The following is a 27242-nucleotide window of genomic DNA, read 5'->3' as shown; positions in this document are numbered from 1 at the left end:
GTTTTGCTCTTTGGCTATTTAAAGCTCAGTGATCATTTGGATATACAAATTCTGATGTGGTTGTTAAAAGCCACCCCATTTCTTTATAATTACTCATCCCAGTTGTCCCCTTCCTCCCCCTGAAGATATTAAAGAAAGAAGTCGACCTTTCATTGTGTTCTTACTGAATTCTGCATTTAAAGTAGCCAGGGGGGCAAGATGGTGGAAGAGTAGGGTCCCCAAGTCACCTGTCTCCACCAAATTACCTAGATAACCTTCAAATCATCCTGAAAATCTACGAATTCGGCCTGAGATTTTAAAGAGAGACCAGCTGGAATGCTACAGTGAGAAGAGTTCACGCTTCTATCAAGGTAGGAAGACGGGGAAAAAGAAATAAAGGAACAAAAGGCCTCCGAGGGGGAGGGGCCCCGCGAGGAGCCGGGCTGAGGCCGGGGCGAGTGTCCCCAGGACAGGAGAGCCCCGTCCCGGAGGAGCAGGAGCTGCACCAACCTTCCCGGCGGGCGGAAAGGGGCCCGCAGGGAGGTGGAGCAGGACCCAGGAGGGCGGGGATGCCCTGGGGCTCCCGGGGACACTAACAGACACCTGCGCCCCGGGAGAGTGCGCCGAGCTCCCTAAGGGCTGCAGCGCGCACGGCGGGGCCGGAGCAGCTCGGAGGGGCTCGGGCGGCGGCTCCGCGGAGGGGGCTGCGGGGCGGGAGCGCGAATCCTACAGCGCAGGCCCCGGAGCACAGGGCGCCGGGACACAGCCCAGGATCCGGCCTCCCCCGGGACAGGCAGAGGCCGGGAGGGCCCAGGACAGCAAGGACGCTCCTGCCCCGAGCTGAGCAGATCAGCGGCCCCGCCCCGGAGCCTCCAGGCCCTGCAGACCGAGAGCCCCGTAGTTCCTGCGGTGGCTGAATCCAGGCTTCCAGAGCTGCCGTAACCACTGGGCCTGTTCCTCCTGGGGCCTCACGGGGTAAACAACCCCGCTGAGCCCTGCAGCAGGCAGGGGCAGAGCAGCTCCCCCAAGTGCTAACACCTGAAAATCAGCACAGCAGGCCCCTCCCCCAGAAGACCAGCTGGACAGACCAGTTCCAGGGGAAGTCAAGGGACTTAAAGTCTACAGAATCAGAGGATACACCCCGTGGTTTTTTGTTTGTTTGTTTGTTTTGTTTTTTGTTTGTTTGTTTTTGCTTTTTGATTTGTTTGCTTCCCCCACCCTTTTTTATCCTTTCTTTTTCTTTCTTTTTTTCTTTTTTCCTTTTTTTCTTCCTTTTTTCTTTTTTCTTTTTCTCTTTTCTTTCCTTTTTTTCTCTCTCTCTTTTTCTCCTTTTCCCAATACAACTTGTTTTTGGCCACTCTGCACTGAGCAAAATGACTAGAAGGAAAACCTCACCTCAAAAGAAAGACTCAGAAACCGTCCTCTCTCCCACAGAGTTACAAAATCTGGATTACAATTCAATGTCAGAAAGCCAATTCAGAAGCACTATTATACAGCTACTGGTGGCTCTAGAATAAAGCATAAAGAGACTCAAGACTCAAGAGACTTCATGACTGCAGAATTTAGATCCAATCAGGCAGAAATTAAAAATCAATTGAATGAGATGCAATCCAAACTAGAAGTCCTAACGACGAGGGTTAATGAGGTGGAAGAATGAGTGAGTGACATAGAAGACAAGTTGATGGCAAAGAGGGAAACTGAGGAAAAAAGAAACAAACAAAAGACCATGAAGATAGATTAAGGGAAATAAACGACAGCCTGAGGAAGAAAAACCTACATTTAATTGGGGTTCCTGAGGGCGCCAAAAGGGACAGAGGGCCAGAATATGTATTTGAACAAATCATAGCTGAAAACTTTCCTAATCTGGGAAGGGAAACAGGCATTCAGATCCAGGAAATAGAGAGATCCCCCCCCTAAAATCAATAAAAACCATTCAACACTTCGACATTTAATAGTTAAGCTTGCAAATTCGAAAGATAAAGAGAAGATCCTTAAAGCAGCAAGAGACAAGAAATCCCTGACTTTTATGGGGAGGAGTATTAGGGTAACAGCAGACCTCTCCACAGAGACTTGGCAGGCCAGAAAGGGCTGGCAGGATATATTCAGGGTCCTAAATGAGAAGAACATGCAGCCAAGAATACTTTATCCAGCAAGGCTCTCATTCAAAATGGAAGGAGAGATAAAGAGCTTCCAAGACAGGCAGGAACTAAAAGAATATGTGACCTCCAAACCAGCTCCGCAAGAAATTTTAAGGGGGACTCTTAAAATTCCCCTTTAAGAAGAAGTTCAGTGGAACAATCCACAAAAACAAGGACTGAATAGATATGATGACACTAAACTCATATCTTTCAATAGTAACTCTGAACGTGAACGGGCTTAATGACCCCATCAAAAGGCGCAGGGTTTCAGACTGGATAAAAAAGCAGGACCCATCTATTTGCTGTCTACAAGAGACTCATTTTAGACAGAAGGACGCCTACAGCCTGAAAATAAAAGGTTGGAGAACCATTTATCATTCGAATGGTCCTCAAAAGAAAGCAGGGGTAGCCATCCTTATATCAGATAAACTAAAATTTACTGCGAAGACTGTAGTGAGAGATGAAGAGGGACACTATATCATACTTAAGGATCTATCCAACAAGAGGACTTAACAATCCTCAATATATATGCCCCGAATGTGGGAGCTGCCAAATATATCAATCAATTAATAACCAAAGTGAAGAAATACTTAGATATTAATACACTTATACTTGGTGACTTCAATCTAGCTCTTTCTGTACTCGGTAGGTCTTCTAAGCACATCTCCAAAGAAACGAGAGCTTTAAATGATACACTGGACCAGATGGATTTCACAGATATCTACAGAACTTTACATCCAAACTCAACTGAATATACATTCTTCTCAAGTGCACATGGAACTTTCTCCAGAATAGACCACATACTGGGTCACAAATCAGGTCTGAACCGATACCAAAAGATTGGGATCATCCCCTGCATATTCTCAGCCCATAATGCCTTGAAATTAGAACTAAATCACAACAAGAAGTTTGGAAGGACCTCAAACACGTAGAGGTTAAGGACCATCCTGCTAAAAGATGAAAGGGTCAACCAGGAAATTAAGGAAGAATTAAAAAGATTCATGGAAACTAATAAGAATGAAGATACAACCCTTCAAAATCTTTGGGATGCAGCAAAAGCAGTCCTGAGTGGGAAATACATTGCAATACAAGCATCCATTCAAAAACTGGAAAGAACTCAAATACAAAAGCTAACCTTACACATAAAGGAGCTAGAGAAAAAACAGCAAATAGATCCTACACCCAGCAGAAGAGAGTTAATAAAGATTCGAGCAGAACTCAACGAAATCGAGACCAGAAGAACTATGGAACAGATCAACAGATCCAGGAGTTGGTTCTTTGAAAGAATTAATAAGATAGATAAACCATTAGCCAGCCTTATTAAAAAGAAGAGAGAGAAGACTCAAATTAATAAAATCATGAATGAGAAAGGAGAGATCACTACCAACACCAAGGAAATACAAACGATTTTAAAAACATATTATGAACAGCTCTACGCCAATAAATTAGGCAATCTAGAAGAAATGGACGCATTCCTGGAAAGCCACAAACTACCAAAACTGGAACAGGAAGAAATAGAAAACCTGAACAGGCCAATAACCAGGGAGGAAATTGAAGAAGTCATCAAAAACCTCCCAAGACACAAGAGTCCAGGGCCAGATGGCTTCCCAGGGGAATTCTATCAAACGATTAAAGAAGAAACCATACCTATTCTACTAAAGCTGTTTGGAAAGATAGAAAGAGATGGAGTACTTCCAAATTCATTCTATGAGGCCAGCATCACCTTAATTCCAAAACCAAAGACCCCACCAAAAAGGAGAATTACAGACCAATATCCCTGATGAACATGGATGCAAAAATTCTCAACAAGATACTAGCCAATAGGATCCAACAGTACATTAAGAAAATTATTCACCATGACCAAGTAGGATTTATCCCCAGGACACAAGGCTGGTTCAACACTCGTAAAACAATCAATGTGATTCATCATATCAGCAAGAGAAAAACTAAGAACCATATGATCCTCTCATTAGATGCAGAGAAAGCATTTGACAAAATACAGCATCCATTCCTGATCAAAACTCTTCAGAGTGTAGGGATAGAGGGAACATTCCTCGACATCTTAAAAGCCATCTACGAAAAGCCCACAGGAAATATCATTCTCAATGGGGAAACACTGGGAGCCTTTCCCCTAAGATCAGGAACAAGACAGGGATGTCCACTCTCACCACTGCTATTCAACATAGTACTGGAAGTCCTAGCCTCAGCAATCAGACAACAAAAAGACATTAAAGGCATTCAAATTGGCAAAGAAGAAGTCAAACTCTCCCTCTTCGCCGATGACATGATACTCTACATAGAAAACCCAAAGCCGGGATCCCTGGGTGGCGCAGCGGTTTAGCGCCTGCCTTTGGCCCAGGGCGCGATCCTGGAGACCCGGGATCGAATCCCATATCGGGCTCCCGGTGCATGGAGCCTGCTTCTCCCTCTGCCTGTGTCTCTGCCTCTCTCTCTCTCACTGTGTGCCTATCATAAATAAATAAAATTTAAAAAAAAAAGAAAACCCAAAGCCTCCACCCCAAGATTGCTAGAATTCATACAGCAATTTGGCAGTGTGGCAGGATACAAAATCAATGCCCAGAAATCAGTGACATTTCTATACACTAACAATGAGACTGAAGAAAGAGAAATTAAGGAGTCAATCCCATTTACAATTGCACCCAAAAGCATAAGATACCTAGGAATAAACCTAACCAAAGAGGTAAAGGATCTATACCCTAAAAACTATAGAACACTTCTGAAAGAAATTGAGGAAGACACAAAGAGATGGAAAAATATTCCATGCTTATGGATTGGCAGAATTAATATTGTGAAAATGTCAATGTTACCCAGGGCAATTTACACGTTTAATGCAATCCCTATCAAAATACCATGGACTTTCTTCAGAGAGTTAGAACAAATTATTTTAAGATTTGTGTGGGATCAGAAAAGACCCCAAATAGCCAGGGGAATTTTAAAAAACAAAACCATAGCTGGGGGCATCACAATGCCAGATTTCAGGCTGTACTACAAAGCTGTGGTCATCAAGACAGTGTGGTACTGGCACAAAAACAGACACATAGATCAATGGAACAGAATAGAGAACCCAGAAGTGGACTCTGAACTTTATGGTCAACTAATATTCGATAAAGGAGGAAAGACAATCCACTGGAAGAAAGACAGTCTCTTCAATAGATGGTGCTGGGAAAATTGGGCATCCACATGCAGAAGAATGAAACTAGACCACTCTCTTGCACCACACACAAAGATAAACTCAAAATGGATGAAAGATCTAAATGTGAGACAAGACTCCATCAAAATCCTAGAGGAGAACACAGGCAACACCCTTTTTGAACTTGGCCACAGTAACTTCTTGCAAGATACATCCACGAAGGCAAAAGAAACAAAAGCAAAAATGAACTATTGGGACTTCATCAGGATAAGAAGCTTTTGCACAGCAAAGGATACAGTCAACAAAACTAAAAGACAACCTACAGAATGGGAGAAGATATTTGCAAATGACGTATCAGATAAAGGGCTAGTTTCCAAGATCTATAAAGAACTTCTTAAACTCAACACCAAAGAAACAAACAATCCAATCATGAAATGGGCAAAAGACATGAAGAGAAATCTCACAGGGGAAGACATAGACATGGCCAACATGCACATGAGAAAATGCTCTGCATCACTTGCCATCAGCGAAATACAAATCAAAACCACAATGAGATACCACCTCACACCAGTGAGAATGGGGAAAATGATGCGGAGAAAAGGGAACCCTCTTACACTGTTGGTAGGAATGTGAACTGCTGCAGCCACTCTGGAAAACTGTGTGGAGGTTCCTCAAAGAGTTAAAAATAGACCTGCCCTATGACCCAGCAATTGCACTGTTGGGGATTTACCCCAAAGATACAGATGCAATGAAACGCCGGGACACCTGCACCCCAATGTTTATAGCAGCAATGTCCACAATAGCCAAACTGTGGAAGGAGCCTCAAACTGTGGAAGGAGCCTCGGTGTCCATCGAAAGATGAATGGATAAAGAAGATGTGGTTTATGTGTACAATGGAATATTACTCAGCCATTAGAAACGACAAATACCCACCATTTGCTTCGACGTGGATGGAACTGGAGGGTATTATGCTGAGTGAAGTAAGTCAATCAGAGAAGGACAAACATTATATGTTCTCATTCATTTGGGGAATATAAATAATAGTGAAAGGAAATATAAGGGAAGGGAGAAGAAATGTGTGGGAAATATCAGAAAGGGAGACAGAACATGAAGACTCCTAACTATGGGAAACGAACTAGGGGTGGTGGAAGGGGAGGAGGGCAGGGAGTGGGGTGAATGGGTGATGGGCACTGAGGGGGGCACTTGAGGGGATGAGCACTGGGTGTTATTCTGTATGTTGGTAAATTGAACACCAATAAGAATACTTTGTTTCATAAAAAAAAATTTAAAAAAAATAATAAAGTAGCCAGGGCAGGGGCGCAGGCTGGCTCAGTCAGAAGAGCATGCAGCTCTTGATCTCGGAGTTATGAGTTTGAGTCCCGTGCTGGCTGTAGAGATTAAAGAAATAGTTTAAAAAATAAACAAATACAGGGGATGTACTTAGCTTTGGTCAACTCAACACCCCAGGCTCCTCAAGTCAGGTCAGGTAAAATGAGATGGAAGCAGATTAATTTAAGGAATTGCCATCCACTTTGCATATAGGCTCAGAAAGGCTAATAAGGAAGTGGAGCCCATTTCCTAACTTAGATTCTGAAACTTACTTTCTCTTTCTTTCTTTCTTTCTTTCTTTCTTTCTTTCTTTCTTTCTTTCTTTCCTTTCTTTTCTTTTTTTCTTTCTTTCTTTCTTTCTTTCTTTTTCTTTTTCTTTCCCTTCCTCCCTCCCTCCCTCCCTTCTTTCCTTTTTTCCTTCTTTCACTATTACTGTCAAAAGGTTACAATGTGCCTTTTATTTTTTTTATTTTTCTAGGTATTTATTTGAGAGAGAGCATACAAGATGGGGGCAGGGGCAGAGGCAGAGGCAGAGGCAGAGGGAGAGGGAGAAGCCAGCTCCTCACTGACCAGGGAGCCTGATGTGGGGCTAGAGCCCAGGACCCTGAGAGCATGACCCGAGCCCAAGGCAGACACTTAACCAAATGAGCCACTCAGGCACTCTTGAGACACAATTTATGAATTCCCCTGATTGTTTTTATTTAAAAAGCACATGGTGGGGTGCCTAGGTGGCTCAGTAGGTTGAATGTCTGCCTTGGGCTCAGGTCCTGATCTCAGGGTCCTGGGCTCCAGCCCCACATCTGGCTCTGTGCTCAGCAGGGAGTCAGCTTCTCCCTCTCCCTCCCTGTCTCTCTCCTTTCTCTCTCAAATAAATAAATAAAATCTAAATAAATAGTGTTTCTCTCACCTTTCTACAAATCCCCACTTTCTGGGTTCACATGGAAAGGTGAATTTGTTCGGCTTTAATTATAGGAATAATTTTCATTGTTCTGTGAATAAAAGATGCTGCCACTTTATGCTGTAACAAGGAACCTCAGTTTTTAAAAACTAAACCATTATGAGGATAATTTAGTTGTAATGCATATAAGTTTTAAAACCCAGGGCAATTTTTATTAATTCCATAAATACTTATGCTGCAGTAAGTAGAAATATGCTTAAAAGAAAGCTGTTAACACTGTGTTTAACCACAACTGAACACACATAGAAATCCCTTGTAGCCACTAAAGATGCCGTCCTTCACTCAACACAAACCACTCCCCTCAGGAGAGTTAGTCTCTTCATCAGGGTGGTCGGTCACGTAGAAGCCACGCTCCTCTATCGCCCGGTAGAGTGTGATGTACTTGGAGGCCTTCCTGGTCCTTGGAACTACATACTTCTCCGTGAACTCACCTTTGTCCAGTTGCTGCTTGCCTTCTGTGGTCAGAATGCAGTTAATGAATGTGAGGGTGTAACTGTAGCAGTTGTGATGGTCTTCTTGATACCTTACAAAACAAGGATGTTGAGAAGGGAAGGCTTATGCTTAAAAGCTGCTCGAGCACAGGCCATCAAGCTGCCAAGGGACTTGCAGAGTTGAAATCGGGCTCTTAGCACACTGGCTATGCCAGCCCCCTTGACGACAGAGCTCCCAGGGGTGTGGTTCTGAGGGATACTTGGCAGCTTGGGCTATTTCTATCTGCGACTTAAGTAGGATAGGAGTGGACTTGCCTAGACATTCAGAGCCGTGACAAGTTGTACAGAAACTGCCAACAGGGGGAACTGACATTCTAGAAATGGAATTCCATTTCTAAGTTTTAGGGTATCCCAGTGTCTAACCTATTGTAAGGAAGCCTCAAAATGATTAGGTCCACAAGTATACTATATATCAAAAGTGTTGAGGAAGCAAGAAATTGAGAAATTTCAAAATTGCTAAATCAAAAAAAAATGTTAGGTATTTTTACATTTTAAACATATTTTAAAAATGTTAAGGGAATATAATATGGCCTTTGCTGTACATATTAAATGTTAAGTATGTAAAAATATCTAATCAAATAGCTAGAGTAGTAAGCTGTCCTTTCAGTTCAGTTCTTAAAATACTGTGACTCTGTTGTGTAAGTATTTTCTGGCTCACCTCTGCAGAAAACCCAAAGTAATTCAACCGCTGTTTCAACTTTGTTACAGGTAATACCATCTTGGTACAGGATCAACATGAACTAAACACGGCTTAAGAGTGCCCTGAGCTGGGGTCACACCCGTGTGGTGAACAAAGGCCAAGGAACAGGTAGTCCCTGCAGCCCCATACCTCTGGGGCAGCCAGGCCCCGGTGCTGGAGAAGTCTTCCAGGTACTTGTCCCACTGATCCATCAGTCCAAACATGCCAGGCTGCAGTAATGGGATGCTCACACTCTGCTCCCATCCTGCTTCATCTCGCTGGACACCGTGCATGGTGTAATTATACACAATTCCTGCAACGAAAACTAGAGTCATGCGGAAGTTTAATGGAAAATGCACCTCTGTGATAAGAGGTCAGAAAATGAGAGTAGCCCCTGTAGTAACTTTACATAAAGTTCTCCAGATTGTACGTTCTGATTACTGTCAAACATTAAGAGATCACGAGAGGCCCTGGACTCCCCTCCAGGATCCAGCAGGGGAGGCAGCCACTCACCTGACAGATTTAGATGGAGTCTTGCCTAGAGTCTGGGAGGGTCAGGGGTATTGGAGCCCCTGCCTCCCCTGCCCTCAGTAAATCATTTCTTTCAGGGAAGCCCAGTTCTTGCTCCCCGTGCTCTTTAGCACCATGAAGTTGCCCCCGGGAAATGGAGACAATAATAGAGCCAAGGATCATCCTCTCCAAAAGTTTTCTGGGTACAAGTGGGTCTGTCTTGTTTCCTTAAATCAGCAGTAATTTCCACTGAGATAATGGGTCATAAATTTGACAATTCGTGTGGGTAAATTTGAGTCCAAAAACCCAGTCCTGGGTTTCTGTTCACTGGTCAGTTTCTCCTGCCTTGAGTGGATACAGAAAAGCCGAATTCAGACTTCACCTGGAAGGCCTGTGATCACAGCCTCCCCCTGCCCAGCCTTGCTCTAACCCCCAGGCCCACACCTCCCTGTGACTGGGGTGCCAGGCCCTCTGCCTGCAGACCAAATTTTCTGGTTTTGGGGCTTCCAGGCTGTGCCCTCAGAGCTAACTGTGGCTAAAGGAACTGCTTTGTTTAAATGTACACTTTTTTTTAAAGTGTACAACCGTGGGCCCCACCACATGCTCAGGTGCTCTATCCTCTGATATATCCCTGAGACCCCTGCCCAGTCCCTAGAGACCCCAGTGGCAGTGGGCTGGGTCCAGATTCTGGTTCCAACACAAGAAATCATGGATACTACAACCTCTCCAGACTTCTGTTTGTTCATTTCTTAAAAACCCAACAAAACAGGGCACCTGGGTAGCTCAGTAGTTGAGAGTCTACCTTTACACTCAGGGCATGATCCCGGGGTCCTAGGATTGAGTCGCTCATTGGGCTCCCTGCAGGGAAGCCTGCTTCTCCCTCTGCCTGTGTCTCTGCCTCTCTCTCTGTATCTCTCATGAATAAATAAATAAAACCTTAAAAAAAAAAAAAGAAAAGAAAACAGACTTGCGATACTCTTGGCTGAGAAAACATTAAAGAGCTTTGAAATACTTCGTACTATCAGTGCTAAGTTGCTGTCAAGTATTTCTCTTTTGCAGAGTAGCATTGCCCACCATTTAGTGTGGTAGGAGAACCCAGGAAAAGAGGAATTCCCTAAATAAATGTTGTCATCATCACTTTTTCTCTGGAAACACCGCTCTCCCCTAACTAGGTATTGTGGGGACTTTTTCACTTAAAAAAAAAAAAGAGAGAGAGAGAAAAAAAAAAAGGCAGTGACAGTGCACTCACCATTTGTGTTGGTTATTCCAACGTGAAGATCAGACCTTCCATCATACTCCCTGAAAGAAACGTGAAGAGTCCAAACCAAAAACTGGTTGAGCCAAGAGTACATTTGAGGTAGAAAATACTCCCCTGATCCCCTACCTGGATTTTCTTGCCTCCCCTTCTCCGTCCCCTGCCATTTCAAAAGGTTGTGTGTGCTGGGAGGCCAGCCTTGCTGGAGCATAGAGTCAGCTTAACTCTCGGCTCCCCAGCAGAGGGGCACACCTGAAGGTCAGTTGTTGAAGGAGCTCCTCATTCTTTCCTTCTTATAGGTGAGGTTACAGCCTGTTCATCAGGCTGACTGGGGAAAGGATCCTGAGTGCATCTCAGTGGACCTCTACCATCAAAACTAAAGTTGTGTCTTTTGGTCTTTGTAGCCCGCAGCCACACCCACTTTTCCTAGACAGCCCTTGTTTCCTGAAATTACTTTTTACCTGAGACTGTTCATTAAATCTGTGACTCCTTGGGCAGCCCGGGTGGCTCAGCGGTTTAGCGCCACCTTCAGCCCAGGGCATGATCCTGGAGACCTGGGATCAAGTCCTACATCCTAGGGTTCCCCGCATGGAGCCTGCTTCTCCCTCTGCCTGTGTCTCTGCCTCTCTTTCTGCGTCTCTCATGAATAAATAAATAAAATCTTTTAAAAATAAAAAATAAAATAAATAAATCTGTGACTCCATATGATTTAACCTTCATATACGATTCCAGGCCATCACTTCCTAGCGAGTCATTTTTTCTCTCTAATCTCAGTTTCCTCATCTGTAAAATGGGAACATCATAAACACCACCCCCACCCCCACCCCCACCAGCAAGCTGGTTGGACGAATAAAATGCCTGTTGAGTGCCTGCCACATACAGATGTCGAATAAATCAGAGGTAATCATTAAAGGATGAAGTTCCTTCATCATACTGCAGGTTCCTCATGAAAGCAAGCAGTTCCAAGCTTTAAAATGACCAAGAGGGGGATCCCTGGGTGGCGCAGCGGTTTGGCGCCTGCCTTTGGCCCAGGGCGCGATCCTGGAAACCCGGGATCGAATCCCATATCGGGCTCCCGGTGCATGGAGCCTGCTTCTCCCTCTGCCTGTGTCTCTGCCTCTCTCTCCCTCTCTGTGACTATCATAAAATAAAATAAAAGACCTTATGGATATTCATTTAAAAAAAAATGACCAAGAACACAAACAGCGGTCCCACCTTCAGAGTGATCCCCCTGGCCATCTTGTTGCAGCCACTCTGAGTGTTTTGAGACCCCATGGGTTCAGAGGCTGAGAATGAAACTGAGCAAAACTACGGGTCTGACTGTGCAACACTGCACTTACTGTGTGATCTACCCAAAGATCACTGCTGAGCACATCACTGCACTTTGTCTCCTCCTGAATCCCAGGTGTTCCTTCCCTCCCCCTGTCCTTCATTGGTTTCCCAGTCCTGCACAGATGTTTACTGGGGTATAAACTGTGGGCCTTTGAAGTGAAGGGCTAGTGGCACAACAGGAAATAAGACTGACGAGTCTATACCCTCTTGGAGTTTGCTCATTTCCGCAGAAGACTTAGTTTAACAAGTTTTTAATAGCTAAGTGCTCCTAGGGAGCAAAATATAGAATGTTACAGAAACATGTCATAGCATGAGGGCCATTCCTCTCCCATACAACACCTTTGTATAAGTTAAGAAAAAGTGCCCCTTCTTCCTGCAGATGCAGTTCTGCCCAGAGTGTTTGGCTTGGCAAGTGTAGTGCAGACTGAGTTTCAAGACCCAAAACCATCTTGGCCAGGCAGCTTTATGCAGTCCACAACCTACACAACCCTATGTGGCAGCCCTAAGAGATCTTAACCCAGTTTGATTAGAACCTCAGTGATTCCTTTGGGTTATTGCAGGTTCTCTCTTACAAAGTAGGTGAAACTGTCTCAAGGTGAGTTGTGGGAGTCCGTCCTGAGGTTTTGGAATTTGGATGAAAGAGAAAGGAACAGTTTGGAATTTGGCCTCAGAAGGTCTGGTGGGCAGGGGACTACTTAGGGTTCTGCAGATCCCAGCCTAAGGGGATGGGAGGATGCCAGGGCATACAACCTGTTTCAACATCACCAAGCAAGGCCAGGCCCATCAGTATTGCTACCACATCATAGAATAAATAAATGCTTATTAGGGTACAACCTGAAAGCCTATCATGTTCTAGAGAGCAGGGCTGTGGCTCCATCACAGTGACATCCCTAGCATTTCTCACACAGAGCTGCTAAGTAAGGATTGTTGAATGAACCAAAGTTATGGGGAATAAATTCTGAATTTTAATCACTTCATTCAAAAGCTTTTGGGATCCAGCAGGTAATACTCCCAAGTCAGTATGAATGAAGGGCTCTTACAAAACATTTTGGGCTTCATCATTCATATGAGAGAAATAAAGTTTCTGCCAGTTACATTCTGAACTGAGTATAAGAATAGGATGGAAAGGACAATGTTGGCTCAACATCATGACTGGTGCCTGGGCCAGGTTTTTCTCCCTTACCACTGAACCTCACCACACTGCAAGGTCAGCAGGACCCTCATTTTGTAGATGAGGAACAGAGACTCTGGATGGGCTGGAGCTGAACTGGGAGAGGAATTGGGGGCTTTGTGGCACTGTTCTCTCTGCACCCTGCGTCATCCAGGGAGGGTCAGGCATGAGGTACCCTGCACACTTTGCTTCATTTCACCCATGTAAAGACAGGAAGAAAATCAATTAAGGAAGTTAGTAAGCAGAGAAGTGAATAGACAACTCCAATTGTCTTATCCCAAACCAGTGCTCTTGAGGGTACATGGGAATTGAGAGGGTAGGTTTCAAAGAGGCCAGGAGGTCTCAGCACTAGGTCACAATGATGCTTATGACCATACTTCCTAAAGCACATGCCATCATTCCGTAGTGTCCCATGCTCTCACACCTGGCTCACACTGGGCCACTTCTAATTCCATTTGTAAACTCCACAGGAGGCACAGTCCTTTCTTTTGATTACTGAAATCTTTCTTAAAGTCAGGTGGTATCCACAACTGAGGTAGACCCCCTCTGGTCTGCAATTTAATTCATCCCCATGCAGAATAGTCTATACATAGCCTTTCTTCAGGCTTTGTACATTGTACCTCTTTGTCACAGAAGTTACAGACTAACTCGCAGTAAAGAAATCATTTTGATTAGAGTAACTACTGGGTCATTTTCCCAGTTAGCCTCTTAGCACAAAATTTATAGGTAAAAAAAATCTCCAAGCTATCAGTTTTCCTCTCTTAAGATTGTATAAGCAGGTTTGACCTTCCCTTATTCATATAGTCTTGCACTTCTCACTCTAGGGAAGTACGTACACCATCTATCTTTATGAAATAAAGAGACCTACATTTTAGGATTTAATGCCCAAACACTGGCAAGATTACCCACCAAACCTCACACTGTGTAGCACACATTAGAAAAAGTTTTCGGGGTGTCTGGGTAGCTTGATGGGCTAAGCGTCCAATTCTTGGTTTCCACTCAGAGTCATGGGATCTCATGGGGCTGTGTCTGCCGCTCTGCCCCGCAATGGGCTCTGCGGCTCGGCAGGGAGTCTGCTGGAAATTCTCTCTCTTTCCTTCTCCCTCTGCCCCAACCCGCAGCCGTCCACCCCCCAACCTGCCTCACTCGCGCGCGCTCTCTCTCTCCCTAAAATAAATAAATCTTTAAAGAAAAAGTTTTAGTGACTACAACACAGAAGGAAAAGTTTACAGAATCACTTAATATAACACTCAGAAAAACACTGTACCTAAGAAACGTCCCTTGAGTTGGTCTAAGGAGGAATGAACATTTTTCTTGATGCCCGTTGGTAAACGGATTGCAGATGCTAACAGGTGCTTCCTCCAGCTTCCTCGAGCCCATGACCTGCTGGCAAAGGGGGCAGCACTGGGGCACACTGAAGCTGTAGATGTATTTCTTACAGTGGTTGAATTTAATTAATGGCTTTCCAGCCTCTATACGCTGCATGGTTTTCCTATCCTGGGCAACCAGGAGCCGTTTCCCAAGACTTCCTTTTCCTCTTTCCCTGGCTAGCAAATGTACACCTCCCGAGTAACCTGATCAGCAATGATGTCATTCTGATTGACGGCTTCAGAAGCCAAACCCAAGAGGATTAACCAGTAACCAGACCGCCCCATAAACTGGTGTTTTAAAGAGCTAGTTTTCATTTGTGCTCACTTAAAAAGTTTCTTCCCAGCCTTCCACACTTTGCAACCGCCAACACACAGCGCCTACTCATCCTTTAAGCCCTACTTTTCTGTGAAACCTTCCTTCGCTTCCTTGAGTGTTGCCTTGCACTGGCAGGAGTGGATTCCTGCTTTTACTAGGGTTCTGATATTTGATTAGTCATTAGTCTGTGAACTTCTTGGAGTTAGGACCCACATTTATTTCTGTGTTTCTAGAATAGGTAATGTTGTTTTGTTGTTGGATAAATACATGAAATCCTTGGAGGCTATTTTCTTTTGATGTTTCATATTGCAGAAGTAATGTTGCTCATAAAAAATTAACAACACAGTTAGAAATAAGGATAGTGGTTGCCCCAGGTGAGGGTGGGAGGGAGAGCGCAGGAGGCAGTTTCTGTGGTCTGGGGCTGCTCTGATTCATTATCAAGGGGTTGAGTTTATTAGAGTATTCAGTTTGTGGAAATTCATCAAACTGGACTTTTAACTACATGCTCAATTTTAAAATAATTTTCAGAAACTGCAAAAAAGGTCAGAAAAAAAAAGTCATGTCCCCAGTTCCTCCATAAAATTTTCCCACTCACCAAATCCTGTTCCCTGAGAAAACTAATGGTAAGGTAAATGAATATTTCCACATAATTTTTCAAATCCCAGTGTCGTGGTATCAGTAAACTGAAATCACCATTTACTGGTTTGAAATGTGTTTATTTCTCTCATCTTGGAAATTTATCTACAATATTAGGACTATAGGTCCAGCTCATCCTTTCAGATGATTGCCTAGGAATCCATAGTTTGGTTGCACCACACTTTTTTTTTTTTTTTTTAAGTAATCACGACACTCAACATGGGGCTCAAACTCACAACCCTGAAATCAAGAGTTGTATGCATTTCTTTTTAAGATTTTATTTATTTATTCATGAGAGAGACACAGAAAGAGGCAGAGACATAGGCAGAGGGAGAAGCAGATTCCCCATGGGGAGCCTGATGTGGGACTTAATCCCAGGACCCTGGGATCACACCCTGAGCCAAAGGCAAACACTCAACCACTGAGTCACCTAGGCGTCCCTTATATGTGCTTTTGACTGAGCCAGACAGGCACCCCTGTACCATGCTTTATTTAACTAATCCCCTATTGATGCCTATAGTTCCAGAGAAAGCCAAGAGTAAAGGGAAGACCTGTGGGTATCATGGCAGGTATAGTTACTTCAGAAAAATGTTTCACAGCATGCATTTAAATAAATTACAGGGATCCCTGGGTGGCGCAGCGGTTTGGCGCCTGCCTTTGGCTCAGGGCGCGATCCTGGAGACCCGGGATCGAATCCCATATCGGGCTCCCGGTGCATGGAGCCTGCTTCTCCCTCTGCCTATGTCTCTGCCTCTCTCTCTCTCTCTCTCTCTCTCTCTCTCTCTCTCTCTCTGTGACTATCATAAATAAAAAAAAATAAATAAATAAATAAATAAATTACAGTGTGCTGAAATATAGAAAAATGTGTGTTAAGTATTAATATGAAAATGATCATCAGGGCAGCCCAGGTGGCTCAGTGGTTTAGTGCTGCCTTCAGCTCAGGGCGTAATCCTGGAGTCCCTGGATTGAGTCCCACATCGGTCCCACTGCATGGAGCCTGCTTCTCCCTCTGCCTGTGTCTCTGCCTCTCTCTGTGTGTGTCTCTTGTGAATTGATAAATAAAATCTTTAAAAAAGAAAAGAAAAGAAAATGATCATCAGACTCATAGAACTAGAAAAAACCTTAGAAATCATTTCAACCACCTTCTTCTGTTACAGTAAAGGCAGACAGGCTATAGCTAGATGCCCAGCCTGGGTAACCAAGGTCTGAGATTGTTCATTATTAATATAAACCACGCACCTATTGTTTGATTATTTGAGTGACCCAAGGTATTTTCAACTGAGAATATATTCATCTTCGTGACACCAATACCAAGAGGTATGGTTTTTGTTTTTGTTTTTTTAAGATTTTATTGATCTATTCATGAGAAACACAGAGAGAGAGGCAGAGACACAGGCAGAAGGAGAAGCAGGCTCCCCGCAGGGAGTCTGATGTGGGACTTGATCCCAGGGTCCTGGGATCATGACCTGAGCCAAAGGCAGACGCTCAACCACTGAGCCACCAGGTGCGCCCCAGAGGCATTTTTAATCTTATGAAAAGGAAGTGAGACATCATGCCTTGATAAACATTTTTAATACACTAGCATTCTCTTTTATTTAAAACACACACACACACACACACACAGGCATCTTCAGCCACCTGGCTGGCTCAGTTGGTAGAGCCTATGATCCTTGATCTTGGGGTTGTGAGTTTGAGCCCTGTGTTGAGTGTAGAGATTACTTAAAACTAAATTTAAAAACATTTAAAAGGGGCACCTGGGTGGCTCAGTGGTTGAGCATCTGCCTTTGGCTCAGGGCATGATTCCAGGGTCCTGGGATCGAGTCCCACAACAGGCTCCCCACGGGAAGCTTGCTTCTCCCTCTGCCTATGTCTCTGCCTCTCTCTGTGTTTCCCATGAATAAATAAATAAAATCTTAAGTAAATAAAAAATAAATAAAACACAGGCATCTTTAATCCTTTTTTTAACCTTATTTTCTCTATTTCTAAAAATCTTCTTATGGTAAAAATAAAACAGATACAGATGATTACATAAAACAAATGTATGGTTTAGTGAATTATTGTACTGTGAACCCTTGTAAGTATCACTCAAGTCAAGAACGAAAATTTTCCTAGCCATCTCAGAGGCCCCTCTTATGTTCATCCCTCTTCTTCCTCCAAAAGTGACCCCTATCCCACTCAAGTAATCATTCCTTGTGCTTTATTTTGGTTTCATCATCCAAGTGTGCATCTGTAGATACTATGGTTTAATCTTGCTCATCTAAACACTTTTGTTATGTATTTTAAGTTCTGTCTCCTTTTCCTTCCCTTAATTTTTCTTATATCTATGAAGCATCCAAATCATTGGACCTGTAGCATCTCCCACAGTCTGTTGCTATCTGCTTACTCGGGGTTCAGTTCAACACACTGCTGTGCCCTCTGTACATCCTTTAAATTTGCAGCTGGACCCAGACACTTAGATCCAATCTAAGTCTGGATCAGACTTAGATCCAATCCTCTTGGCAAGACTGTGAGTGGTAACATGTTCTCTCATCAGAGGTACATCAGATCTGCTCCTCACTCTTTTTTTATGTTAGGCCCCATTATTCTCAGTGCTTAGAGATCCATTCATTCACTGACATGGGTACAGTGATGATATTCTAAGTCTATCATGTTGTTTTCATACATTATGTGGAATAATAGTATAAGGAGACACTTCCCCTCAACTCTTACACTGTGGCACAAGCATACTGGAAGGATTGGATATATGCCTGATTCTTTATGCACATGTCAAGATAATGAGGACATCTCTGACATACTCAGAAAGTGCCCAGTTAGTTTCATATCTGTTTTAGCCTAATGTCACTTAATGAACTCCTAGACATATTAGCTGGATTTCAACCCACTTGCACTTTTTATTCTAGTTGAAGCTCAGAAGGAAATTTTTTTTAAATTTTTATTTATTTATGATAGTCACACAGAGAAAGAGAGAGAGGCAGAGACACAGGCAGAGAGAGAAGCAGGCTCCACGCACCGGGAGCCCGACGTGGGACCCGATCCCGGGTCTCCAGGATCGCGCCCTGGGCCAAAGGCAGGCGCCAAACCGCTGCGCCACCCAGGGATCCCCTCAGAAGGAAAATTTTAAGTGTGGAAGAGGTGCAAATGTAATGTAGAAGAGGATAAATAAAAATCCTGTAGTCCTGAATTTGAATTAGGAATAACAGTATGAACTCATGACATATTTTATCTTCATGTGTGTACAGGCGAGTGTGTACTTTTTTTTACCCTGCTCTGCTCACTGAAAAGGTGGATAAATAACCAATAAATATCCTTAGTGGGCAGACTGTACTCTTGAAATACCATTTCCCACTGAAAGAAAGAAATCAGAGCTTCTTAGAGAAATGGTTGATTCCAGGCCTGGGTTCAGGAAAGGTTTGAGATGAACCTGAAACATCTTCACGGACTAGGTAGCAAGAAAATCATCAGAGACTAGTAGGTTCATGTGAAAAGGACTCAGAAGCCAACTGAAGAGGCCAAAATGTGACAATATGAGCTTTGACTAGAATAAAAACTGCATTGGGTTGAAATCCAGCTAATATGTTTAGGAGTTTCTCTGTTGAACAGTCTTGGCACCCTTTCCAGAAATCAATTGAAAAGCAACATACAGAATGGGAGAGAGTATTTGCAAATCATATATCTAATAAGAGGTTAATATCCAGAGTATATAAAGAACTCCTACAACTCAATAGAAAACAAAAACAAACAAACAAAAAACCACCAAACAATCCAATTTAAAAACAGGCTGAAGACCTCAATCAATAGATATTCTCCCACAAGAAGACATGCAAATGGCCAATAGATACTTGATAAGTCCCTTAACATAACTAATCATCAGGGAAATGCAAATCAAAACCACATTGAGATATCACTTCACACCTGTTAGAATGGCTGTGATCAGAAAGACAAGAGATGAGTGTTCAAAAAGATGTAGAAAAGGGAATCCTTGTGTAGGTTGGTACGGCAACCATGAAAAACAGTATGGAGGTTCCTCCAGAAATTAAAAATACAACTACCATATGATCAAGGAATCCCACTTCTAGATATATAGCCAAAGGAAATAAAAACAGGATATCAAAGTATTATCTTCACTGCCATGTTCATTGCAGCATTATTTACAATAGCCAAGTTATAGAGACATCTTAAGTGTCAATCAACATATAAATGGATACAGAAGATGTGGTGTATAGATACAGAAGATGTGGTGTATAGCTATACAATGGAATATTTTTCAGCCATGAGAAAGAGAAAGAAGGACATCTCATTTGTAACAACATGGATGGACTTGGAAGGCATTATGCTAAGTAAAATAAGCCAGACAGAAAAAGACAAATACTACATGTTATCACTTATATATGAAATCTTAAAAAAAAAAAAAAGTCAAACTCATAGAAACAAAGAGTAGAGAAAGTGGTTGTGGTTGATGAAATGTTCAAAATTGGGAATGTTGAGATTTCACAAGTCACTATTGTGGGTATAATCAGACATGCAGAGAAGGCCCCAACCAACATTGTATACAAAATAGATGACATGACAGCTGCACCCATGGATGTCCGCCAGTGGGTTGACACAGATGATGCCAGCAGTGAAAACACAGTGGTTCCTCCAGAGACGTATGTGAAACTGGCTGGCCATCTGTGATCTTTTCAGAACAACAACAACAAAAAGCCTTGTAGCCTTTAGATCATGCCTCTGGAGGATATGAATGAGTTTACCAAACATATTCTGGAAGTTGTCAATGCACACATGATCCTGAGCAAATCTAACAGCCAGCCCCCAGCAGGGAGAGCACCTATCAGCAATCCAGGAATGGGTGAAACAGGGAACTTTGGTGGGAATAGCTCCATGCCAGCAAATGGCCTCACTGTGGCCCAAAGCCAGGTGCTGAATTTGATTAAGGCTTGTCCAAGACCTGAAGGATTAAACTTTCAGGATCTCAAGAACCAGCTTCAACACATGTCTGTAGCCTCAATAAAGCAAGCTGTGGATTTTCTTAGCAAGAAGGGCCACATCTATTCCACTGTGGACAATGATCACTTAAATCCACAGATGCAGACTAACTGGATCTAATTGAGTACCCCAGGTATTTTCCAGCTGGACCGGATTTCATAATCTGTTGTCTCCAACTGTGCATATGTTTCGTCAGTTGACTTCTAGGGAGTAGGTTTCATCTAGAAAGGGTCTCATTTAACATCCTTTTGAAACTTAGTGCTCTGGCTTTTTGTTTGTTTTTATTTTTGTTTTTATGAAGCTCAATTTTGGGCAGTTGACAAGAATATAAAACTAGGTGGACTTTCTTAAAGTTACGAATCAGCCATTTACAACATCAGGACAGATGAAAGTGGGAGGGAGAGACATGCTACCAAGTGTTACTTAAAGAATACTCAGGAGTTTCTATTCCTGTACCATTCCCTGTTGAAAGAAGATGAGCAGAACTAGGGCCTTCAGCAGGGAGCTAGCCAAAAAACCCACTAACCTTTGCCTGGTTTTGTTCCCTCCTTTGGTTGGCTATATGGTGTTATTTTCAGAATCACACTTTCCTTCACCTTGTCATGACTGCTGCCGAAAGTGTGTTTTTATGAACGTGAAGTTCTAGAGTCGTGACCTCATGAGGGCAAAGGGGAGAAAGAGATGTTATTTCGATTTCATACAAAATCCATATGTTTAATAAAAGTTCTATTGCAGAAAAAAAAAAAAAAAAGAAGCAGGCTCCCCAAGGAGCCCAACCCAGGGCTTGACTGGGATCAAGACATGAGCTGAAGGCAGATGCTTAACCAACTGGGCCACCCTGGCACCCTGATAGATTTTTTTTTTTGATAGTCACACAGAGGGAGAGAGAGAGAGAGGCAGAGACACAGGCAGAGGGAGAAGCAGGCCCCATGCACTGGGAGCCCGACTTGGGATTCGATCCCGGGTCTCCAGGATCGCGCCCTGGGACAAAGGCAGGCGCCAAACCGCTGCACCACCCAGGGATCCCACCCTGATAGATTTTTTAAAAGACTTTATCCACTTAGGGGCACCTGGGTGGCTCAGGAGGCACCCCTACATGTATATATTTTCGTATGTTGAACCAATCTTGCATTCCTGAGATAAGTCCCACATGATCATGGTGTATAATCCGTTTTTCATGCTGCTGGATTTGGTTTGCTGGTATTTTGTTGAGGATTTTTATGTTTTTATTATTAAAGTATATTAATCTTGGGACACTTGGGTGGCTCAGCTGTTAAGTGTCTGCCTTTGGCTCAGGGCATGATCCCAGGGTCCTGATATCGAGTCCTACATGGGGCTCCCCACAGGGAACCTGCTTCGCCCTCTGCCTGTGTCTCTGCCTCTCTCTCTGTGTCTCTCATAAATAAATAAATAAATAAATAAATAAATAAATAAATAAATAAATAAATAAAATATTTAAAAATAAAATAAAAAGTACATTAATCTATAGTTTTCTTTGTCTGGCTTAATACCATGGTAGTACTGGCCTCAAAGAATGAGTTGGGAAGTATTTCTTTTTCCATTTTGTTTTGTTTGTAAAAGATTAATGTTAATTCTTATTTAAATGTTCAGTAAAGGGGTGCCTGAGTGGCTCAGTTGGTTAAGCATCTGCCTTTATCTCAGGTCATGATCACAGGGTCCTGGGATCAGAAGCCATGGTGTGGCTCCCTGTTCAGCAGAGTCTGCTTCTCCCTCTCCCTCTGTGATCTGTCTTAAATAAATAAACAAACAAACAAACAGATAAATAAATAAATAAAATCTTTTAAAAAATAAAATAAATGTTCAGTGAAATTCACCAGTTAAACTATTGGTTTTGGGCTTTTCTTTGTGGGAAGTTTTTTGTTGTTGTTGTTGTTGTTAATTCAATCTTGTTAATGGGTCTATTCATATTTTCTATTTTTTTAATGTTAGTCTTTCACATTAATTTTATTTTATTTAAGAGGAAGAGAAAGCATGCACGAGCAACAGGAGAGGAGGGAGAGAAAAAGGAAGAGAGAAAATCCCAAGCAGACTCCCTGCCCAGCACAGAGCCTGACACAGGACTCAATCTCACAACCCTGAGATCACAACCTGTGATAAAATCAAGAGCCAGATGCTTAACCAACTGAGCCACCCAGGTGTCCCTTTATATTTCTTCTAGATTCAGTTTTACTAGTTTGTGTCTCTCTAGAAATTTGTCTATTTCATCTAAGTTATCTAATTTGTTGGCATACAAATGCTCAAAATATTACCTTATAACTTCTTTATTTTTGTAAGGTTGGTGGTAAGATCCCCCTTGTTCATGTCTGTTGTTAATAATTTGAATCTTCTCTGTGGGGATCCCTGGGTGGCGCAGCGGTTTGGCGCCTGTCTTTGGCCTGGGGCGCGATCCTGGAGACCCGGGATCGAATCCCACATCGGGCTCTCGGTGCATGGAGCCTGCTTCTCCCTCTGCCTATGTCTCTGCCTCTCTCTCTCTCTGTGACTATCATAAGTAAATAAAAAAATAAAATAAAAAAAAATCTTCTCTATGTTTTCTTTTTCTTTCATTCTTTCTCTTGCTTTCTTGCTTTTTTTCTTTCTTTCAATTTGATTAACATATAGTTATTATTAGTTTCAGAGGTAGAGATCAGTGATTCATCAATCTTCTATTAACACCCAGTGCTCATTACATCCCATGCCCTCCTTAATGTCCATCACTCAGTTACCCTATTCCCCACCCCCATCCCCTCCAGCAGCCGTCAGTTTTGTTTCCTATGATTAAGAGTCTCCTGTGGTTCGTCTCCCTCTCTGATTTCATCTTGTTTTATTTTTTCCTTTCTTCCTCTATGATCCTCTGTTTTGTTTCTTAAATTCCATGTATGAGTGACATCACATGATAACTTTCTCTGATTAACTTATTTCATTTAGCATAATACCCTCTAGTTCCATCCACATCGTTGCAAATGGTGAGATTTCATTTTTTTGGTGGCTGAGTAGTATTCCATTGTACATATAAACTACTTATTTATCCATTCATCTGTCAATGGAGATCTGGGCTCTTTCCATAGTTTGGCTATTGTGGGCATTGCTGCTATAAACATTGGGGTGCAGATTCCCCTTCTGATTACTACATTTGTAACTTTGGGATAAATCCCTAGTAGTGCCATTGCTGGGTTGTAGGATAGCTCTATTTTCAACTTTTTGAGGAATCTCCACACTGTTTTCCAAAGTGACTGTACCAGATTGCATTCTCACCAACAGTGTAAGTGAGTTCCCCTTCCTCCACATCCTCACTAACATCTGTCATTTCCTGAGTGGTTAACTTTTGCCATTCTGTCCAGTGTGTGATAGTATCTCATTGTGGTTTTAATTTATATTTCCCTGATGCCTAGTAGATGTTGAGCATTTTTTCATGTATCTGTTGGCCGTTTGTGTTTTCTTTGGAGAAATGTCTGTTCATGTCTTCTGCCCATTTCTTGATTGGATTATTTGTTCTTTGGGTGCTGAGTTTGATAAATTCTTTTTAGGTTTTAGATACTAGCCTTTTATCTAATAAGACTTTTGCACATATCTTCTCCCATTCTGTTGGCTGTCTTTTGATTTTGTCAACTGTTTCCTTCACTGTGCAAAAGCCTTTTATCTTGATGAAGTCCCAATAGTTCATTTTGCCTTTGTTTCCCTTGCCTTTGGAGACATGTCTAGCAAGAAGTTGCTGCAGCCAAGGTCAAAGAGGTTGTTGCCTGTGTTCTCTTCTAGGATTTTGATGGATTCCTGTCTCACATTTAGGTGTTTCATCCATTTTTAGTTTGTTTTTGTTTATTACATCCATTTTGAGTTTATTTACTTGTGTAATAAAGTAATCCAGGGATTCCCTGGGTGGCTCATCGATTTAGCACCTGCCATTGGCCCAAGGCGTGGTCCTGGAGTCCCGGGATCGAGTCTCACATCAGGCTCCCTGCATGGAGCCTGCTTCTCCCTCTGCCTGTGTCTCTGCCCCTCTGTGTGTGTGTGTGTGTGTGTCATGTATAAATAAATAAAATCTTTTTTAAAAAAAAGGAAAGAAAGTGATCCAGTTTCATTCTTCTGCATGTGGTTGTCCAATTTTCCCAACACCATTTGTTTAAGAGACTGTCTTTTTTCATTGGATATGGATTTTTCCATAGAGTTGAGGGTCCATTTCTGGGTTTCCTATTCAGTTCCATTGATCTATATGTCTATTTTTGTGCCAGTACCATACTATCTTGATGATTACCGCTTTGTAATAGATCTCGAAGTCTGGGATTGTAATGCCATCACTTTTGGTTTTCTTTTTCAATATTCCTTTGGCTCTTCAGGGTCTTTTATGGTTCCATACAAATTTTAGGATTCTTTGTTCTAGCTCTGTGAACAAAGATGCTGGTATTGGGATCCCTGGGTGGTGCAGCGGTTTAGCGCCTGCCTTTGGCCCAGGGCACGATCCTGGAGACTCGGGATCGAGTCCCACGTCGGGCTCCCGGTGCATGGAGCCTGCTTCTCCCTCTGCCTGTGTCTCTGCCTCTCTCTCTCTCTCTGTGTGTGTGACTATCATAAATAAATAAAAATTAAAAAAAACTTTAAAAAAATGCTGGTATTTTGATAGGGATTGCATTGAATGTATAGATTGCTTTAGGTAGCATAGACATTTTAACAATATTTGCTCTTCCAATCCATGAGCATGGGATGGTTTTCCTTTTCTTTGTATCTTCCTCAATTTATTTCATGAGTGTTCTATAGTTTTCTGCGTACAGGTCCTCGGGAACCTCTTTGGTTAGCTTTATTCCTAGGTATCTTACGGGTTTTGGTGCAATTGTAAATGGAATCAATTCCTTAATTTCTCTTTCTTCAGCCCTGTATGAGTTCTAGCAATTTTGGGGGTGGAGTCTTTTGGGTTTCCCACATAGAGTATCATGTCATCTGCAAAGGGTGAGAGTTTGACTTCTTCATTGCTGATTTGGATGCTTTTTATTTCTTTTCGTTGTCTGATGGCTGAGGCTAGGACTACTAGTACTATGTTGAACAACAGTGGTGATAGTAGACATCCTCGCTGTGTTCCTGACTTTAGGGGAAAAGATCTGTTTTTCCCCCTTGAGAATGATATTTTTAAAAAGATTTTATTCATTTATTCATGAGAGACACACACACACAGAGGCAGAGACACAGGCAGAGGGAGAAGCAGGCTCCACACACAAAGCCTGATGTGGGACTCATCCAGAGACTCTGGGATCACAACTTGAGCCAAAGGCAGACGCGCAACCACTGAGCCACCCTGGCGACCTGAGAATTATATTTGCTATGGGTTTTTCATATATGGCTTTTATGATATTGAGGTATGTTCCCTCTATCCCTACACTGTGAAGAGTTTTAATCAAGAAAAGATGCTATACTTTATCAAATGCTTTTTTCTACATCTATTGAGAGGATCACATGGTTCTTGTCCTTTCTTTTATTAATATAGTGTATCATGTTGAACCACATCCCAGATATAAATCCCACTTGGTTATAGTGAATAATCCTTTCAGTGTACTGTTGGAAATATATTGGCTAGTATCTTGGTGGAGAATTTTTGCATCCATGTTCATCATGGTTACTGCTCTGTAATTCTCCTTTTTGGTGGGGTCTTTGGCTAGTTTTTAGACCGAGGTAATGCTGGCCTCATAGAACGAGTTTGGAAGTTTTCCTTCCATTTCCATTTTTTTTGGGAACAGCTTCAGAAGAATACGTATTAATTCTTCTTTAAATGTTTGGTGGAATTCGGCAGCAACCGCAGCGCAGACCGGATCCCTCTCCTCTCTCCAGCTCGCTTGTGCGCCTCGCTCCGCTTCCTCTGCAACCATGTCTGACAAACCCGATATGGCTGAGATTGAGAAATTCAATAAATCGAAATTGAAGAAGACGGAAACGCAAGAGAAAAATCCACTGCCTTCAAAAGAAACGATTGAACAGGAGAAGCAAGCAGGCGAATCGTAATGAGGCGTGCGCCGCCAGTATGCACTGTACATTCCACAAGCATTGCCTTCTTATTTTACTTCTTTTAGCTGTTTAACTTTGTAAGATGCAAAGCGGTTGGATCAAGTTTAAATGACTGTGCAGCCCCTTTTCACATCAAAGAATGGAGAACTACTGACAACGAAGGCGCCTGCCTTTCCCATCTGTCTGTCTGGCTGGCAGGGAAGGAAAAGAACTTGCATGTTGGTGAAGGAAGAAGCTGGGTGGAAGGACAGTGAGATCTAGAGTAAAAAATCAAGCTGGCCCAAGGTATCTTGCAGGCTGTTAAAATGCAGTTTAATCAGAGTGCCATTTTTTTGTTCAAATGATTTTAATTATTGGAATGCACAATTTTTAAATATGCAAATAAAGTTTTAAAACGTGAAAAAAAATGTTTGGTAGAAATCCCCTGGGAAGCCATCCAGCTCTGGACTTTTGTTTGTTGGGAGATTTTTGATTACTGCTTCAATTTCCACGCTGGTTATGGTTCTGTTCAGGTTTTCTATTTCTTCCTGTTTCAGTTCTGATAGTTTATACATCTCTAAGAGCATATCCATTTCTTTCAGACTGCCTAATTTGTTGGCATACAGTTGCTCATAATAAGTTCTTATAATTGGGGATCCCTGGGTGGCGCAGCGGTTTGGCGCCTGCCTTTGGCCCAGGGCGCGATTCTGGAGACCCCGGATCGAATCCCACGTCGGGCTCCCGGTGCATGGAGCCTGCTTCTCCCTCTGCCTATGTCTCTGCCTCTTTCTCTCTCTCTGTGTGACTATCATAAAATAAATAAAAATTTAAAAAAAAAATAAAAAATAAATAAAAAATAAATAAGTTCTTATAATTGTATTTCTCTGGTGTTGGTGGTGACCTCTCCTCTTTCACTAATGATTTTATTTATTTGGGTCCTTTCTTTTTTCTTTTTGATAAATCTGGACAGGGGTTAA

The 27242-nt window shown here is 42.6% G+C and overlaps 3 protein-coding genes and 1 pseudogene across 4 annotated transcripts in view; 3 read left to right on the top strand and 1 right to left on the bottom strand.

Annotated features, from left to right (window-relative positions):
• Nucleotides 1–8964, top strand: part of TSEN2 (tRNA splicing endonuclease subunit 2) — a 58488-nt gene extending 49524 nt beyond the window's left edge. The window contains exons 13-14 of one of the 2 annotated variants that reach the window (XR_008666853.1): nucleotides 250–350; nucleotides 8755–8882. The gene's annotated coding sequence lies outside the window, so the exon portion shown is untranslated. Of the gene's footprint in view, nucleotides 1–249; nucleotides 351–8754 lie in introns of both variants that reach the window. The other variant, XR_008666852.1, reaches the window with a different exon arrangement.
• Nucleotides 7682–14511, bottom strand: MKRN2OS (MKRN2 opposite strand). The gene is made up of 4 exons (XM_055343428.1): nucleotides 14261–14511; nucleotides 10485–10534; nucleotides 8876–9038; nucleotides 7682–8078 (listed from the first exon to the last, which is right to left on the bottom strand). Exons 1-4 carry the CDS (start codon nucleotides 14476–14478, stop codon nucleotides 7838–7840), a joined length of 672 nt encoding a protein of 223 aa, XP_055199403.1. The 5' UTR covers nucleotides 14479–14511; the 3' UTR covers nucleotides 7682–7837.
• Nucleotides 14512–19787: 5276 nt separating this feature from the next.
• On the top strand, nucleotides 19788–20408 carry LOC129522372 (replication protein A 32 kDa subunit-like; annotated as a pseudogene).
• A 5649-nt stretch (nucleotides 20409–26057) lies between these two features.
• Nucleotides 26058–26693, top strand: LOC129522081 (thymosin beta-4-like). Its single transcript, XM_055344215.1, has one exon. The coding sequence runs from the start codon at nucleotides 26149–26151 to the stop codon at nucleotides 26281–26283; it is 135 nt and encodes a 44-aa protein (XP_055200190.1). The 5' UTR covers nucleotides 26058–26148; the 3' UTR covers nucleotides 26284–26693.
• Nucleotides 26694–27242: the final 549 nt, after the last annotated feature.

This window comes from Nyctereutes procyonoides, unplaced genomic scaffold (assembly GCF_905146905.1).
Source record: "Nyctereutes procyonoides isolate TBG_1078 unplaced genomic scaffold, NYPRO_anot_genome, whole genome shotgun sequence".
Classification (NCBI taxonomy): domain Eukaryota; kingdom Metazoa; phylum Chordata; class Mammalia; order Carnivora; family Canidae; genus Nyctereutes; species Nyctereutes procyonoides.
The sequence above is the reverse complement of the archived record's forward strand: the minus strand, read 5'-3'. Positions and strand labels throughout refer to the sequence as shown.